This window comes from Microcebus murinus, chromosome 15 (assembly GCF_040939455.1).
Source record: "Microcebus murinus isolate Inina chromosome 15, M.murinus_Inina_mat1.0, whole genome shotgun sequence".
Classification (NCBI taxonomy): Eukaryota; Metazoa; Chordata; class Mammalia; order Primates; family Cheirogaleidae; genus Microcebus; species Microcebus murinus.
In genome coordinates, this window is record NC_134118.1 from 46,234,549 (window position 1) to 46,252,883 (window position 18,335).

Below are 18,335 nucleotides of genomic sequence, written 5' to 3' on the forward strand. Positions count from 1 at the left end.
TAATGAATTTTTACCTTTTGAATGATATGCATTGGATGGTAAACCCTTTTCTAATATTGAGTATAATTCTAACTAAGTTTAGGTTAATTTTTTAAAAAATCCCCTTTTTACTAGTTTTGTACTAACTGTGACAAATCTTTTCTTATTCTCCCTTAATCTCTGGTCGGTCAAGAGCAGACTATACCTCCCTTCTGCTAGCCTGTTGTATTATTTACATTTCCCTCTCACCACTACATTATTAAGCTCCCTTAGGGAGGAAAGTGTTTCAAGTATGCATCCTTTGCACCTGGCACAAGACCTGTCAATAGTCAATAAATATTTGCTGAATAAATGACACAAGCAGAGAGAGAATGGCTGTGGGGTCCCTACTGCAACAGCAACACAAAGGGAGAATTCTGACAGTGTGGAGGTGCATGCCACAGAAGCTTTGGGCCTAATCTCAAAGCAAGCTATGTAAAGAAGCCTTGATTTTCTCATCTATAAAATGGGAATAATAATATAATGGAGTTATATCTTTCTCAGGCATGTAGTTGTAATTACCTTCAAACCCTTTATGTCTTTCTTAGCTTGAACTGCTATAACAGAAATACCATACACACTGGGTGGATTAAAGAACAGCAAATTACTTCTCATATTTCTGAATGCCAGGAAGTCCAAGATCAATTCGTGGGCCCATTCTGTTCCTGGTGAGGGCCCTCTTGCTGGTTTACAGGTGGATGCTTTCTTGGTGTATCTTCACAGGGCAGAAAGAGAGAGGGAGAAAGAGAGAGAGAAGCAAGCTCTCTCATGCCTCTTCTTATAAGGGCACTAATCCCATTATGAGGGCTCCACCCTCATAACCCAATTACCTCCCTAAATCCCACATCCCAATACCATCATATTGGGCATCAGGGTTTCAGCATATGGGATTGGGGGACACAAACTTAGTCCATGGCATCTGCATCATCCATGATGTAAAGTACAATACACATGGTTTGGTGCATTCCTCAACTGCCTCTCAGCAACTCCAAAATCTATAGTCCCCTTCCATCCATTGTTTATTCTGAGTACATATGAAGTAGATGGACCCACAGAATATATGTATATATTAAATATTAATTAAATATATTAAAAATATGTTATATATATTTTTAAACCTGAGGGCATAGTTGAATTCATATATGTTAAAAGCACAGTTGGAGCACCTAAGTGGACACATAGGTACTACAGTAATAGGGTATTGGGGGAGGGGGGTGGGTATATACATACATAATGAGTGAGATGTGCACCATCTGGGGGATGGTCATGCTGGAAACTCAGACTTGTGGGGGGGGGATAGGGCATTTATTGAAACCTTAAAATCTGTACCCCCATAATATGCCGAAATAAAAAAAAAAGCACAGTTGGATCAATGCTAGTTTATACACCTCCTAGGATTGCTGGAATTATTAAATTGGTTAATATACAGAAAATGCCTTGGCCAGTAGCTGACACCTGGCTATGGTGCACAAGAAATGTTAGCCCCTTCCCACTCCTGACAGATGGCAGAGAGCAGTGATGGGGTCCCTAGGAAACTGGATCACTCCACTTCTCTTCCACCCTTGCACCTCTTCAAGTCAAGTTAGAGAATACCCCCAATGCTGAGAAACAGCATTTGAAAAATGAATCCTATCTCCCTATGATTTTCTTATGTTGCATTTGAATAGTTTCCATAAGCTGGCCACAGTACTACTCTCTTTGGGGACTACTGCCTGGCACTAGCCACAATTTTCTTTCTGATTTTGTAACTTTCGTAAATTGGGTACCATTCATTTACCCATTATGCAGCTCTGTCACAGACAGGCCCTGTATTAGGTCCCAAGACCAATAAGACACAAATGAGAGACAGACAAGTAAATAAACAGTTACAATACAGTACAGTGATAATATAAGTGCCAAGACAGAGAAATGGCCAGGATTCTCAGGGCACTGAGAAGGTGACTAATTCAGAATGGGGCTGAGAGAGGCTTGGCCAGAGACAGCTTTCTGCAGAAGTGATTCCTCATTCATAAGCCTTGTGCAGCAGCAGACTTCTGTTGAAATGAGATCTGGATAAAACACAGTAATTTTAGTTTTTAATTTTTCTTAAAATTAGAAGGAAACTTAGGAACCTAGTTACATGTTCCTCCCATCCTGTGTGCTCTGGGGTCAGACTGTCTGGGTTCCAATTGGGTCTCTGCCACTGTAAGCTGTGTGATTTGGGGAAAGTTCCTGTAGCTTCTTTCGGTGCCTCAGTTTCCTCACCAGTGAAATGGGGGATAATAATAGAACCTGGAATAGAGCAAGTTTTCAATAACTGTTGGTCATTAAAATTAATTATTTCTAAAGTTAGCAGTTTAGCTGATTATAGGCCTTTAATAAATTAAAGAATTCACAATTTTTTCAGAAGTGTTCAACATCTTACCTGAAAGCCACACCTTGTCTGAGTCAGATGCCTTGTTGTATAAAATTTTTAGTGCTGAAAGTAGAAGTGTATGTGAAACAGAATGAAAGGCTTTTAAAAAATTTCTCTGCCATGGACTTTAGATAACCTTTCCCCTAATAACCATAAAACCATTATATATGTATTAAAATACATGAATAAGAAAATAAACCCCATTAATTCATATTCTTTTCAAAATTTATGACACGGTCTAGGGCTTAGTAAACCCCTTCTTAATAAAAAGTGAAAATTAATAACATAAATAGAATCTTGCTAGGAACATTTAAATACTTAAGGAAGCAAACTTTTCAAACACCCCTAGTTCATGGGAGATGTCACCTGCATACAATTGATTTAGTAGGTAGAAGGAGATCATTAAAATAGCTCCAAGAGGCCAGTATTGTTAGGCTAGACAGAGTGCGTGGTTCAAAAGTAATGAAAATCTATATCTTTAAAGATATTACATAATTAAGATTTTCATTAAATAAGGCTGACCTTTTCCCCTAATAAGGAGGTTTTACTATATAGAGATAAATATTAATATATCATACTCAAAGTACCAATGCTGAAAAAATCTAGTCAAATTCACACTTCTGGATTTTTGCCTTTGTGGTGCTAGTTCCTCAATACTTAAAGGTCAGAATTCAACACATCCAGTTGGGGTTAGAGAAGGCCTTGAACTCTGGGTACTGGTGACTCTGGTAGAGCAGATGGTAAGGGCAGTGTGGTCTTTGATGCAGGCTACGTGCCCAGGCAATTGTTGTGAATTTAAGTGGATTTAGAACCACCTTCAATTTTTACTCTCTCCTACACAGAGCTTTCTATAGTGTGCTCTGTTTTGCGGGACATAACAGGATTTTGGCAGTGCTAGGTTAAACAAAGTGAAACACGCTTCACTGCAAGATTTCTTGTGACCTTCGGTGTGGTAATAACTCTTTGGGGAGAGAGGCAGGGGAGATCATCTCCAAAACTTCCTTGGCTCAGAAGCCTTTCTAGTGAGGCAGCTTACGGAACTAGGTTTTTCAGAACACACTTTCAAAAACACAATATTAATACACCCGCTGCACTGACAGTGTAAAAAGTACGAATCGGCTTAAATCCTTTTGATGGCAGCCATTGTTCCAAGGCTATGGTGTAAACTTCTGGATGGCCTTGAACAATCTGGCTCCTGCTTATCTGCCTGGCCTTGCCTCATTTCTCATCACACCCTTTCATACTCACAGTCCCTGTGACAGGGAACTACTGGTGGATTTTTTGGAAAATAATTCTTAGACACGTACTCTTCTACTTGTTCCCACATCATCCACTCCATGTTGGTCCCATCACAGCTTCTACCACCCTGATCCTAGTTGGCTGTCACTGCAGTTGGAACCATGTTCTATATACCGTTAGGCTATTTCACCAGCGACTATCATGGAGCCTGGCACACAGAAGGCCATAAATACATTTGTGGAATTAATGAAATGATAGCTATTGCTAGGCAGCTGGGGGCACATCCCATGGCTGCTAGTAATTCAGGAATGCCTGAGCCCCACTTGGGAAGGATGGTTTGCTTACTCGTATGTGAGCAGCAGAGGGTTTCTATTCTAGGGTACAATTATGAAGGCAGTTCTATGGATCCATAGTAATAGGGAAGCAGAAGTGGCACATATGCTGGAATTTCTACACAAAGATCTCTTTCTTGTCACTGGGACTCTAGACCCTATCAGATGGGCATGGGAGGATGACAGAGAGCTGGCCTAAAGGAAAGGGAACCTCGGTCAATGCCTCAGAACTGCCCACTTTGGCTTTGAGCTAGGGCTGCAGGACAGCCTGGTGTGGCTACTTATTCATCAAGTCCTTCTCTCTTTGGCGTGTGGAAAGATATCATTATAGTTGGGGAAGCAGCCATAGTAATTTCTTTCTCATCACTGCTGTGGCATCTCAGATGTTTCGCCATTCAAGGGCAACTGTATCCATGATGTGTCTACAGCTTCCATCCAAAAGTTTTGCTTTGTAGCAGGCTCACATAAAAGACAAAGTGTTATCATTGCTATCATGCCATCAGTGCCTGGTAGTGAGAAAGAACCAAAATTGCTTCCCTAGAATTCAGATTTCTCTATGATTTTCAAGGAGTTCTTTAGGATGGTAACCAAGAAAGCTGACAATCTTGCAGGAATATATCATGAGAGTCAGAAGTAGCCAGGATGAAGGTCTCTATTTCTTCTAGAGTCCCTGAGGCTGATTAACATCTCTAATTCAGGGTTACTGGCCTATGTTGCTTAAGACCCAAGTCTTGTTTACTTCCTGCTTCTTTCTTCTAATGGCCCTGCACAATTAGGATGGAGTTTCTTATCTCACAGTATGTCACAGTAGAGTACTGTACAGGCTGGCTTCTCAAAGACTCTTCCCTTCTTGCCATTACATAGCTCTATAGTCCTTTCTTTCCTCATTTCTTGATCTTGGATCTTGTGGCTGCCACTCCCACCATCTTGAAGAGAGAAAAGATGGGTGCCTGTGTGTGTGTACATACATAACAGTTGATTTTTCTTTTGGGTATAGCCCACTCATGCCCTAAAACCAGGCAGCAAGGTATACTGGGTTTGTGCAAGAAGAGCTCCATTTGTTATTGGGGAGCTCTGTGGTAAAGCCCCAAAGTCTGCTCACCCACCTGCTGGTTCCCCACAGAGAAGGATGCAAATTCTTGTGTATTTTTGGTTTCTCTTCATGATAGCAAAGGTAAATAACTTGATGTGAATACATGGTGCTGTTATTGTCATTCCTCCCCACCCCCCAGAATGAGAAACTCTCAATGAAAAATTAAATTCTGAGTCACAAGAAAAATCTAGAATGAGAACCCAAGTCTCAAAACTTGAAACCTAAAGTTCAAGACCCTAACATTTGTTGCCTCTGTGAATCAAGTTACAGTCTTACATGGGTGATGTAGGCAAGTAGGGTAGGAGAGGGATAAGAATTAAACTGTAGTGAGGAGAGAGAAAATGAATGCAGAGTCACAGCTTCCCCTCTGTGGTGAAGCCATGTGTTTCCTGAGTTCATAGAGATATTATTTAGTGAATATGTGAAAAAGTCAAAGGCCACTTTGCTACCTCTTTTTTAAAAATTTTTTTTACATATTTTTAAGAGTTTGAACAGACTCATTTACTATAGAAGTAATTCAATTTAATTTTCTGACTGAGACCTAGGGCCAGGGCAGTTTTGATACAGAAGTTTGTATATTAACTAAATAGCCCTCAAAAAGTATGGCAACTTCAACAAAAATATTGTTTCATGTTGGTTTTACTACTTAAAGGTAGCCTCACACCATGTTAAATAATATTTTGCTCTCCATTTTACCAGATAATCCAGTGGATATTAAAAATACAGTTCACCCTATAGACCTGATTAATTGATGAAAACATAGACTTCTTATCAGTGACATTATGAGGTTAGAAATAGCATCCTATGCTAATCTGCAATGCCAAGAAATGAAGATGGTTTAAATCAGATCTCATGATTAATGCATAAGATCCAAAGTTCTTTTATTCCTGGCTATTTTAGAAAACTGGGGTGTATTTTTACCCTAAAAACTAATTCTATGAGATTTATTGAGATAATACAAAATGCCTTATAATTAACATCTCACAATCAAGATTTGTAGCCTACTGATGATCACAGAAATAACAACTTCTCCACTTTAGTTTTTTCAAAATTGTGTATATGCAATGGTTTAGGTCCAGATTCAAGAATATAGTTGTTGTTGTTTTTAGATTCTCAGTATCTGGAAAGATGACTCACCATAATAAAATGGAAAGTTTAGATTGTTTTTTGCAGTTGCTAGTGTCCATTTTAATTGTACTTATTGTGAATTCATTGAAATAGAAAGAAATATATCTAATAAGAAAGTAGGCCTGTTATTTTTGCTTGTTTTGGTTTTGGTCATGACAAACTGTGAAATGCTGTGTTTTTCCTATAGTTGTAGTCCATGAAATCTGCAATCTTTCCACTTGATTTACGAAGGACCCTTAATTACTGCTGTCATTAGCACCTAGTGTTCAAAACAGTCTGTTAAAATGTACTGTTAGTCTCACCTCCAAGTCCTTGCTTGCTGTATTTTAATTTTTTTCCAAGGGTAAGTAAAACAATAATTGTCTTAATAACAACAATCATTATGTACAGTGAATTAAATATTACAAGTTTTTTGATGCTCATTTCTATTCATTTAGAATTCTGTATTTGTGTGTTAAGACTGGCCTAGAGTTTGAACAAGTGTCCATAAACAGAGCTATTACTAGCAAGGACTTATTACCTGGGTTTTAAAAACAAGTCACTCATTTGCCTTTTTCTTTCCACATGGATAGGGATGACAGACAACTGCTGCGAAGCTTCAATGTTTCTGCCTGGTCATGCACAGTTCTGCAATATAATGCATAAATGTATAACAACAACTTGGGCTCGTTTGATACCTCCCTTGGAATAAGGAAATCCAACCAGGCGCGTCCCCGCGGGCGTCCTCGCTCACAAGCGCTCGCGTGCGCACACACACACACACACACACACACTCACAAGCGCACGCGCGCGCGCGCGCGCACACACACAGGTCAAAAGTTGATTCATTCCTGAGATCCCCCAGAACCTCTCTTTTCACGGTTCCTGGCAGCTAGGGTTCCCAGGCAGGGTAGTAGTGAGGTTGGGGGTGTGGGAGGGGCGGGGGGTGGCGAGGCAGCGGAGGCGGGAGCCGGGAGCCGGTGCGTGCCGCGCCCGCTCCTGCCGGGTGAGAGTCCGGGCCGGGTTTTGCGCCGTGTCCCCGGGCCTGTCTCACGGCCTCCAGCCGCCGCCGCCGCCGCTGCCGTGTTTACTGAGCTCGCTCGTCCTGATATCACTCCGCTGGCATGGAGGAGGAGGAGGAGGTGGAGGAGCGAGAGGAGGAGGAGGCGGCGGCGGCGGCGGCGGCGGCGGCGGCGAGCAGTTGATCATTGTGATGGTGGCAGGAGCAGCGGCGGCAGCGGCAGCCCAGCCGAGCGTTAGGGGCTGCTCTCCGCGCGGCGTTTTGCAAAGGACTTCACCGATCTACTTTTGCAGTCGCCTCGGACTGTCCATGTGTTTACTTCCCCCAGCCCGAGGATTCGATATCTAGGTTCCTGTGAAATGCAACTGAGCAGCCAAAGTACTTTGAGAACACGGGGCGGCATAAACACCAAAACTTTTTTGTGGAAGGAAAATGCAATAAGCAAGCTTGCCGTTTTCCGATCCGGTGTGGAGTGAGTGTGTGTCGCGCGTGTCCGCACTGGAGGCATATGCTTGTGTGTGTACATGGGGTGTGTTTTTCGGTACGTAGGGAGAAAATGCTTGCCAACCACCGGAGATCTCCTGGAATTTATTAGAAAATAATGGATTATAAAAAGAAGGCAGGCGAGGAGCGGATCTCCCCTTGAGTTGCAACCCGATTTGCTGCTGGCTCAGTTTGTTGTGATTCTTTTTGTTGATAGGTGTCTGATGGTATTCCGATAACCCCCCCTTTTTTTCCCCTCGAGCTTTTACAGTTTAAAAAAAGGAAACAAAAAAACCACCCCAAAATCTCCCCCTTTTTTTCGCCCCGTCGGGATCGCCGTTTCCATCCATGTGCTTGCGTCTCCCCCGCGTTCCACTTAAACTATTTTAATCCTTGGACCCAAGGAGGAGGCTGATAGGGGGGGTGGATAAAAAAAGTTCTTCCAAAATAGTGTGCCCGGGGAGCAGGATGGGGGATTTCGCAGCCCCCGCTGCTGCCGCAAATGGCAGTAGTATTTGCATCAACAGTAGCCTGAACAGCAGCCTCGGCGGGGCCGGGATCGGTGTGAATAATACTCCCAATAGTACTCCCGCTGCTCCGAGTAGCAATCACCCCGCTGCCGGTGGCTGCGGCGGCGGCGGCTCCGGGGGCCCAGGTGGCGGATCGGCGGCCGTCCCTAAGCACAGCACCGTGGTCGAGCGGCTCCGCCAGCGCATCGAGGGCTGCCGGCGGCACCACGTCAACTGCGAGAACAGGTACCAGCAGGCTCAGGTGGAGCAGCTGGAGCTGGAGCGCCGGGACACCGTGAGCCTTTACCAGCGGACCCTGGAGCAGAGGGCCAAGAAATCGGGCGCCGGCACCGGCAAGCAGCAGCACCCGAGCAAACCCCAGCAAGATGCGGAGGCTGCCTCGGCGGAGCAGAGGAACCACACGCTGATCATGGTGAGGGCGCACTGGCAGCGGGCTCGGCCGCGCGTGGGGGGGGGGGCGTGGAGCTTCTTACATGGGGGTGTGAGGGTCTGACTTGCACGGTGAGTGAGGTGGGCTGAAGCCGAAGGGTTAACGTCAACTTTTCTTAGGGAAAAAGCCGCAGTCGCCGCTACCTGTTAATCTGTCAGGGTTGTCAGATTTGGGGAGGAGGGGGCGAGAGGGGGAGAAGCCAGTCACGACTTCGAGGGGCGGAGGGAGCCTGGAGGAGCGTCAGAGTGAGGTGCCGGAAAAGTTTCCCCCCTCCCTTTCTTAGCTACTGATTTGAAAGAGTGAACCCCTGAGTTGGAACCTCGCTCCTCCTCTTCACAGCTCCCCACCCCACCTCTCGCCCAGCTGCCTCGCCTCCCCAGACCCGTCCCCCTTCGCCCACCCCGCTCGGCACATCCGCCGGGTGCAGGAGAAATTGATGCTGTCGCAGATTCTGGGCGGGCACCAGGCCCTCAGCCCCTTGGGGGAAGGGGAGTGGAAGGAGAACCTCTCGCCTCCTCTCCCCACCTCACCCCCTTTGGGCTGAGAAAGTCTAAGAGTTTTGTGAATGAACTTTGAAGTGGGTGAGGAACGAGCGAGGGTGGCTGCGCGCGGGGGTGCTCTCGGGAGCGCGCACGGATGCGGGCCCGGGTGCGCTCCGCTCGCGCCTCCAGACCCGGGGCTAGCCCGGCAGGTGGAGCGGCGGGGAGGGTCGGGGGGAGCGGCCCGGAGGGGGCGGGCGGGGAAAGCGACGCCCAGGGTTTGCGCCGAGAGTCCCCGCCACACAAGTTCGCTTGGGATTCCTTCCCTTCCTCCTTTTAAACTTGCCAGCACCGAGCCTTCTCCGCCTCGCCCCCCGCCCCAGTGCCCGCCAACTTTGCGGGCCTAATCAGCCTGGAGGAGTGGAAGGTAGCAGGGAGGTGAAAGAGGCTTAAATGGCTGGGTGGGTGGGTCCGAGATAGGATGAGCAGCCAATGGCTTAACTTCTCGGGGAGGAAGGGGCAGTTCCCGCCCCCCAAAATCCTTTCTCTTATCTACTCCGTCTGGTTCTTTTGCTTTCCTTTCTGGGTGGGGAGGCCGGAAGCTCGGGAAAGGTGTTCGCACCCCTCCCCCACCGCGCCGCCCGAGTGCGGGTGGGCCGGGCGCGGGGGTCCTGGAGCGCGGCGTGGCCGCGCGCCTTCGCCGGCTCCCCGTGCCGGCCGCGCCTCGGTCGGCGGCGCAGAGCCCCGCGCGGGCGGCCCTCTCGGTGCGCGGTTCCTAAATCGCGCACGTCCCCCGGCTGGGAGTCGTCGGCGCCGGGGGTGGTGTCAGTGCCGCCGCGGGCTTTCGCCGGGCGCTGGGGCCGGCGCTCCGTGACAAAGAGCCGGCTTGGGGGAGGGGAGGAGGGGCCGCGGCGCTCGCTCCCCACCTCCCCCCACCCCGCACGTGAAGAGGAACAATTTGTTTATCTTGGGCTTCAAGAATCCTTCCCTCCTCCCAGTTCTCCGAGGGCGCCCAGCCCCTCCTCCTTCCCCTCCCAGCCCGGCGCGATCCTCCCAGATCCCGCCGGCAGCACCTTCCCTCCTCCCCCGCTCCCTCCGCCTCCATCCCCTCTTGCCCGCCTTCCCCCGCCCTTCTGGAACGCGGCCGTGGGGGAGGGAGCGGGAGGCGCTTTGTCCGCCTGGCGGCCCTGCTCGGCCCCCGGGCCGCCCGGCTGGGAGGGGCGCTGCGCCCGCGGCCCTGCCCCCTCCCTCGCGCCCGCCCCGCCCCGCCCCGCCCCGCCCCGCCGCGCCGCGCCGCGCCCCCGCGCCCCGCGCCCGCTGCCTGCCCGGAGCGCGGGGAACCGGCCGTCTGCGTTTTGAGGAAGAGCGACAGTCCCAGAGTTGGGGGGGGGAGGCTCTCGCTTTACAAACAGGAAGCCGAAAACCACTGTCACACTGTAGCCTTTCTGATTGTACCCCGAGGCGGGGCCGGACCTGCGTCTCGACTGTAGCTCGCTGCCCGGTTCCCATTTATCTCGCAGTCCGCCGCGACTCCCGGCCCCGCCCCCGCGCGCCCTCCGCGCAGGAGACTCACTTTGTGAACCTGAGACTGAAGTAGAATTTGAAAGACACTTAGCATTACATCCTTGCCCACCACACGCCCTCTTTTGGGGCGTTTGTACACCCCACGCGCCTGGATTGCGTAGAAGTGGGCTGCCTTCGTGAGGCTCCAAAAGTCCCGTCCACGGCATCTCTCACGACCTTTGGGGTCGGAGGACTCGCGGGGCGCTTACCTCGCCGGCTGGGCGACCCTGGAACAAAAGCCAGTGTGGTTCCCAGTGCCTGGGCGCTTTTGACCCAGGCCAGAGGAGTAGAGTTTGCGACCGGAAAGTTTTTGTGTTTGGGCTCTGTTCGCACGAGGTGCCAGTCGGCCCTGGGACGGGTGGAGGGAGGACGCGGGGCGCGCGCCTGGGCGCTGGTACACCCGCAGGTGGGAGCAAGCCCGCGTCCTCACGTTACCTGGAAGGAGGCAGCAAGCCCGAGCCAGAGCTTACTTTTGAAAATGAAAAGATAATGCCTACTTGAATGGACGAGACATCAGCTGTAAATTTCAGTGAATCCCAGTTTAGCAAGTTAACAACAGATAGCGCTGAAAAATGATTGCCTGAAAATAAAATTTTCCTATCAGTTTTGTGATCATAATTTAGCCTATTGATTAGACTTACGTAAATTCCAGGGCTGTGTACGGAATAGGAGTATTTTCTAAGCTTCAACTGTTTCGCATATGCATCACTCACTGATATCAGTGGGAAGTATGTGTGATAAATGTCATGAAAATAAACAGCAGTAAATCCCAAGCAGAGTTTTTTTTTTCTTTTAGTAAATTGTGTATCAAAAAGAGAAAAAAAATTAACATTTTCTACAAGTTATATATCCCTTTAAAGTGATTAGTTTAAAAATTCACATTGACTTCTGACATGAGTATTTTAACTTAGCCTATATGTGAAATAAAAGCTTAAAAACAGGTTATAAAGAAAATGTTGATCTTCATTTTCTCGAATTGACTGCTGGGTTATAGTTGTGCTCTGGTGGGGCACAGAGCAATTAAATTTAGTTCTCAGATTGGGCTCTCGGTTTGGAAAGCCCTAAAGAAAAACGATGATCAACCACAGCCAAATAATAATAACAGCTATATAAAAATAAAGATGAATAGGATTCTTTCCTGTTTTATTGCTATTGTTTACCTTTTTAGAGCCAATATGTCCAAAGTACTAAATATCGATTAATTCCCTTTCTGCCTGGCTTGGGTTAATGACGGCTTTACCTCTTTTGATTTGTTTTTTGTATCTTATACATTTACAAGCACGGGCATGAAAAACAAAAACAAAAAAAACTAGCAAACAAAAAGCAGGGTGGGTGAGGGGTAATAGAAACCTCCTTTGGTTGCAGAGGGGGCTGGGTTCTGTGTGAGTCCTCACTAGTACTGTTGATGTAGGTAGCGCAGGCCTGGGTTTGAAGCTGCCCTACCTGGGGTAATAGGTCCTTTCTGAACATGTAGTCAAAATGACTCCCCACCCCCACTACCACAACCACCACTTTATTTACAGAAGGTGTTTTTTTTCCCCCCCTCCAAAGACTTGTTGAAAAAAACGATTTTTCCCTGTTAGAGAATCTCAGTTGAAAAGGTATCTTTTCTTAAAATACTTTTAATTATCTGTGGTAACAAAAAGAGACATTGTTCATTTGCTATACTTGGAACTGAGGTCTTGGTTAAAATTTTAAGGTGAGTTTCAATTGACAAGTTTGTTTTCAAGCCCAACGGTGGATGGGCTGGACAAGCGTCTAATAGGCCGTATCAGAAAGCATGACAATGCACAGTTTTCAAAATTCCAAAATGGTGGTAGTTTTACTTGACCTGGGTAAGACCCATGGTATTTTCATGACCTTTTCTCTATATTAGCATCATCATAACTTTCAGAGTATGCTTAATTTATATACAGCTGCAGACTGCATAAAATCTATGTGACCCCCTGCTCTGAAGCGTTTATCTCATTTAAAATTCACTTGCTAGTAAATGTATTAATTACTGAGTATTAGGGACAACTGCAACCCATCAAAAACATTCTCATCCATTCCCGGACTAGATCCAGGCAATGTTGACATATTAGTCCAGTGCTAAAGCTCCTTATAAATGAATCTGGTTTCCCATTTCTTACCTTGTTGCAGGTAAATTACTGGGTCTGCATCCAGGTTTTTTAGCAAGCATGTATTACCGAACCATTTCTAAATCTTTCCTATGATAACCTTTTTGTTGGCTTACACTATCAAGAGTAATAGGAAAGACAGCCGTGTTTTGAAAAGGTTTCTATAGCCCAGTATAGTGTGCCTTAAGTTTGGGAGAAAAGCTTTCTGAAATTTCATGTCTTTCATACATGTTGGGTTTTTCTTTTAATTCTCAAGAAGCATTTTTAAAACTCCAACACATACTTAATTCTGTTACGTTCTTTGACTGCGGCCAATTTTATGTAGTACTGAGCAGTCCGAAAAGTAGAAGCACAGTTAGTTAACCATTAATCAACTGCAAAATGCTCTTCAGCCTGAGTTCTTTTTCAGGGAAAGCTGAGTTTTCAGGCTGCTAGTACATTAGATACTTTACATCCTGTCTCATTAGAACTGTTAAGGGCAAACTTTAGAATCTTTTGAGAGTTTTCTGAGCACTTGATAAGAGAAAAATGAGCAGTCCTGGTACAGGGTTTACTGACATTTCTGTAAGATGAAGGATGAGGATCTTAAACACTAAAATACAGTTATATAGAGTTTTTTTCTAACTATCTCTGTGAGACTAATAGCCAGCTATTGTTACTGAAAAGGTTTTTGACCAGGGTCTTCCATTTGGTTGAGATAGGAATGGGCCCGTGTTCTCTGTCTCTCTCTCTTATACATAAACACACACACACACACACACACACACATACACACACACACACCAGTCATTGGTGCTGGTGCCATAAAGGGAATCTAGTATTATAAATCATTTTGCATGTGACATAGTTCATTCTTGGATGCATTTGAAGTACTCATGTTTTATCTAATGTCATTTATGGTATTTTATTTGATTAATGTTTTATGTTTGTTAAGTAATAGTCCTGGGCTATACTCTTTAGTTAGGATGGCTAATTTCTGTCATCTTTTCCCACATTACCCATAGAGAACAGTGAAATCAATTAGATATCAACAGGAGTGTACTTAAAACTCACTCTCAAAATTTTCATAGTATTTGCCTTTTAAGTCTCCCAAATAGCTTTTACATTTTTCACTCTATTATTCAAAGGCTGATGATTGAGTTTGCAGATCCTGTGGCAGTTTGCTTTGTTTTTCCTTCCTCCTCCTGCTGCCAACCTTTTGGTCTTTTCACTGATCTTTAGCACCTTTATCAAAGAGAGGGAAGAAGCAGTAAGAAGAGAAGAAATTTAATTTTGGTGCTTCTGACTCTCATAACTAATGAAATGATTGGATATGAAACTGTTTTGGACTTAATATGGATTTGGTTTTATACATTGTTTCCTTAGCACAGATAATAGAGACTGGACTGAGTTTTTAATTCATTTATTCAACAACGTTGGTACACAGCCCATAGTGTTTCACATAAGTTAAAATGCTAAATCATGGTCTTGTATCCAAGACTTTGACAATGTATATTCTTTATAGATTTTCAGTATTATTCTGGCTAGGTATTTAAGGGGACAGCAGATTTTATTTTTTTTAATCAACATAGTCATTAATGCTAGTGACTTCTCAGTAGCTTTAGGCTGTTATAGCCCATTTGCATGATATTTTAAGGAAAATAATATGCTTTACTTTCCTGTTGTTTCAAACTAATTTGACATTGGTATCTGAATAAAAAAGGCACCAATTTACAGGTGACTGCTTTAAAGTTATAGGATACCCCCCAAAATTAAATTTTTATTAAAAATACAGCATACTTTTCAGACAGACATATTCCAGAAATTCATTATTCAGGTTTGTATGATGGAAATGAAGCTTCTGGAAAATCAGCTGTCACTAAGAACTGATTAAATCTCCTTAATTTAATTTTTTGGTTTAAGTCTAAAAAAGTTTGAAGAACAAAAGAAATAATATTGGATACAATTACTCAGAAAATGGAGTTCAAGGCCTGCTGTATAATAAATACTTAAAGATCAAGTTGCATTCAGTGGATCAGAGAAGGAGCACACTTCTTTCATAAGTCTACCTGGCTATTGCATGTGTTTAAACAGTGGAGGGGTTTTGAGTTCCTTTCTCCATTTGGCACATAAGCACAGTGTTCCCTTAGGGCCACATGACACACATGCATAGGAAAAGGAAATTACTGCAGTGGCTTTTTTTTAAAGGCAAGCTGTGCATACTATTCTTGGGGAAATTTAATAAAAATCGCAAAAGGCTTGCAGTACTTCCTCTGACTAAGGAAAGTGATTCCTCAAGAATAATTTAGGAACCTCCTTTTAATTATATTGGACCTCCCATTGGTTGGACATGACCTTTATGCTGAGGTAGAATCTTTTAAAATACTAACAACCAATTTATCCACCTTTAGCAGTGGCTTAACAACTATAGAAAACTTAGGTGTAATACTTAATTTTAACTAATAACTTCCAGAATTTGCTTTCTAACTCCTTAAATCTCCATCCCGTTGGTTGGAATATGGTTGGGTACTGTTTCATGTTTATGGACCCTCCAACCCTCAACTGTTTTCAGCCTTTACTGCTGTGTGTTAAGAAGTTATTGGGACGAATTACTATGTATCTCTCCTTCCCTCTCCCAACATCTTTCTCCACCTCCAGAGCACATGTCCGGACAGGGGGACAGGGGCTTCTTTCCCTTCGAAGAAAAAGGCTGAAATACTCTGAGTCTGTTTGTGTAGATTCAACCTGGGCTGTAGCCGTGGCTCAAAAGGATTGTGCAGCTCTAAGAGACAAACTCTACTTGTGCCCTTCCTTCTCTCGGTGGTTGGTTCTTTCTTTTTCTTCGATTGTTTGTTAGAGGTTGAAAGCATCTCAGTGATTGAGAGTGAATCTAAAGGGATGGGTACCCAGTCAAATGTTTGAACTCTACTGGTAAGGAGAGGCAAAAGGGGTGAGCATTTTGGAGGTCTCAGCTAGAATGGATGGCACAGGAGATGAATAATGAGAGATTATTGGTTTTGTGCATTTGTGGTAAACAGTATCCCAGTGCCTTAGGAGTTGACAGAGGCAAAGTTTGCCTTTAGTAGTCTATTCTAAACCTGCAGACCTTACTGAACTCAAAAATATACTTTCAAGAGCTAATGGCTATTTTGTTTCTATCTGAAAAAAAAATCATGTTCCTGGAATGTTTCCATGCTCTCTTAAATCATTACTACTTCCATTTGAATGGATTTAGTATAAGATTCCTTTAATTCAGTGATTCTCAACTGGTAGAGATTTTATCCTCCCCAAGGGAACATTTGGCAAGGTAGGGAGACCTTTTTGGTTGTTGCAAATGGAGGGTGCTACAGGTGTCTAATGGGTAGGAGCAGGGATGCTGCTAAATATCCTACAAGGCGCCCTCAACAGAGAATTGCCTGATCCATGATACCAATATTGCTGCTACTGAGAAGCCCTGCTTTAACCAAGGAGCTCCCCTAGAATGTTCACAGTATGATACGAGATGGATTTACACAATGTGGCTTTCTCTAAGCCTTTTAGTCTCGTTAAAAGAGTGGGGCAAGGCAGAGGTGCAGCGATGAGAGAGAGAGAGTGCCTAGGAAGAAGTTAGAGGACTACTGTGTTGCATTTCAGCCTTCTCCTAGTTGGTCAGGTGACATGGCTTTATACTCCATGATTGCTGGCTGGCTCTGTTTCCTTGCCTGTCAGGAAGGTGAATGGTTGTCATTCTTTTTACTTCATGGAGTGATTGTTAGAATCAAATGAGTTAGTATATGTGAGAGTCCCAAAGACTTTATGGTATTGCACCAATGCTAGGCGTATTTTTATGAATTTCTTTTCACTTAGTTTTTGCTGCCTGCCCAAATGCAGACTTCAAGTTGAGTGATTTGAGGCTTATTTCACTCATGCAAAAGCCAAGGTCTAATGAATCTGTTGAGCAGCTGCAGCACACTGGGCATTATTCTAGCCACTGGTGATACAGTGATGGACAGGGTGTCCTTGTTCTCATTGGACTACAGTAGGGCATAATTTCATGTCTCAGATTAGCTTTATGAAATGGTATTTGTGGTTTTATTAAACGTGTTAATGGAAACACTTAATAAACTAACACTTAGGAAAATCATAAATACTTTGTATCTTCCTGCAAGCATTGCTTTCTGTAACAAAATTCCTTTCATTTTTCAAATAAAATTATTTTGCGGAAGGAGAGGATTAGTTGGTGTGGTGGAAAATAAGATTCAGGTATGGTATAGTTGTTAAAAATGAGAGACTTTTTTTTTTTGACGAGATGACTCTTGTAGCACCATGATAATGGCTTGACATCAAGCTTTTAGAGGAAATTAGACAAAGAGGAGGGCATTTAGAAAGAAACATGCAGGAAGATAGAAAGACTTGAAACTATGTCATATGAAGAACCGTTGGAAGACCTGGAGGTGTTTGATCTGATTTAGGGGGTGACAGAATTGCTCTCTTAAAATATTTGAAGGGCTGTCACGTGAAGAAAAGATCAAGTGTGCTTTTTATGACCTCAAGGGGATACATTCAGGATCATTGATTGGTGGTTATTAGGACTCAGGCTTTGGTAATATATATTTAAAAGCCAATTTTATGAAAATTAAAGCTGTTCAAAGATGAAATAGGCTGCCTTGATGAGTAGACATGTCCCAGCAAAAATTGTTCATCTGGCTGGAACATTGGAGAAAGGCAGGGACTTTGTCTCTTTATTCATTTTTGTATCTTTATAACTTGAAGTACCTACCTGTACCTAGAAGGAACTCTAAATATTTGTTGAATAAATTACTAAATGAAAGTAAATAGATTAAGAAGGGACTTAATTCCCCTCCATCAATGTTATTTACCTCTCGGAAGTTACCATAGTCTAGAGCATCTCTCTATAGACCTTATTCTGTTTGATTATATATTGTACATAATCTCACATTAGTTTTTTCTACATAAATGGGAATATATTATGCATATTTGTCTGAGATACACTTTTTTCCATTTAATATGTTTTAGAGATCCATCCAAGTTGGTACATACATTTCCTCTACTCATTCTTTTTAGCTGCTGAATAGTATTCCATATTGTGAATAATTTATTGAATGCTCCCCTATTGATAGATACTTTGCTAGTTTCTAATTTTTTGCTAATTAAATGTTGCTGCAATGAGCATCCTTATCCATATATCCCTTTTACATATGTGAGCATCTCTGTAGCAGAGATTTAGGGTTCCTTCTGTAGACGTAACACGTATAAACAGGAAAAAGTCGGCAGAAAAATCTCTCAGTCTAATATGGTTTAATATAGCATCTGAATCTTATTACAGCCCATTATAGGGCAAATGATAATTGCGTCTCCTTAAAAACACAGCTTAAAAAAATCAGCTGTAGTAACTAGTGTTGGCCTTTGTATAGAACATCACTAGCTTTCAGAGGCAGCATGTCTGGCAGATAACACATCTTACAAGGGTGATGTTCCTTTGTCTTAGCTGGTCCTACAGAGGAGGTGACTGAATGAGGAACCTGGTTAGCCAGGTCCTGCTCATT

General features: G+C 44.1%; 1 protein-coding gene across 2 annotated transcripts in view; it reads left to right on the forward strand.

Moving 5' to 3' along the window:
- The first annotated feature begins 6,959 nt into the window (after positions 1-6,959).
- Positions 6,960-18,335, forward strand: part of MAML3 (mastermind like transcriptional coactivator 3) — a 403,197-nt gene continuing 391,821 nt past the window's right edge. The window contains exon 1 of one of the 2 annotated variants that reach the window (XM_012766274.3): positions 6,960-8,630. In XM_012766274.3, coding sequence (XP_012621728.2) covers positions 8,157-8,630 — 474 coding nt within the window. In that variant the 5' untranslated portion in view covers positions 6,960-8,156. Of the gene's footprint in view, positions 8,631-9,378; positions 9,555-18,335 lie in introns of those variants that run through there. The other variant, XM_012766278.3, reaches the window with a different exon arrangement.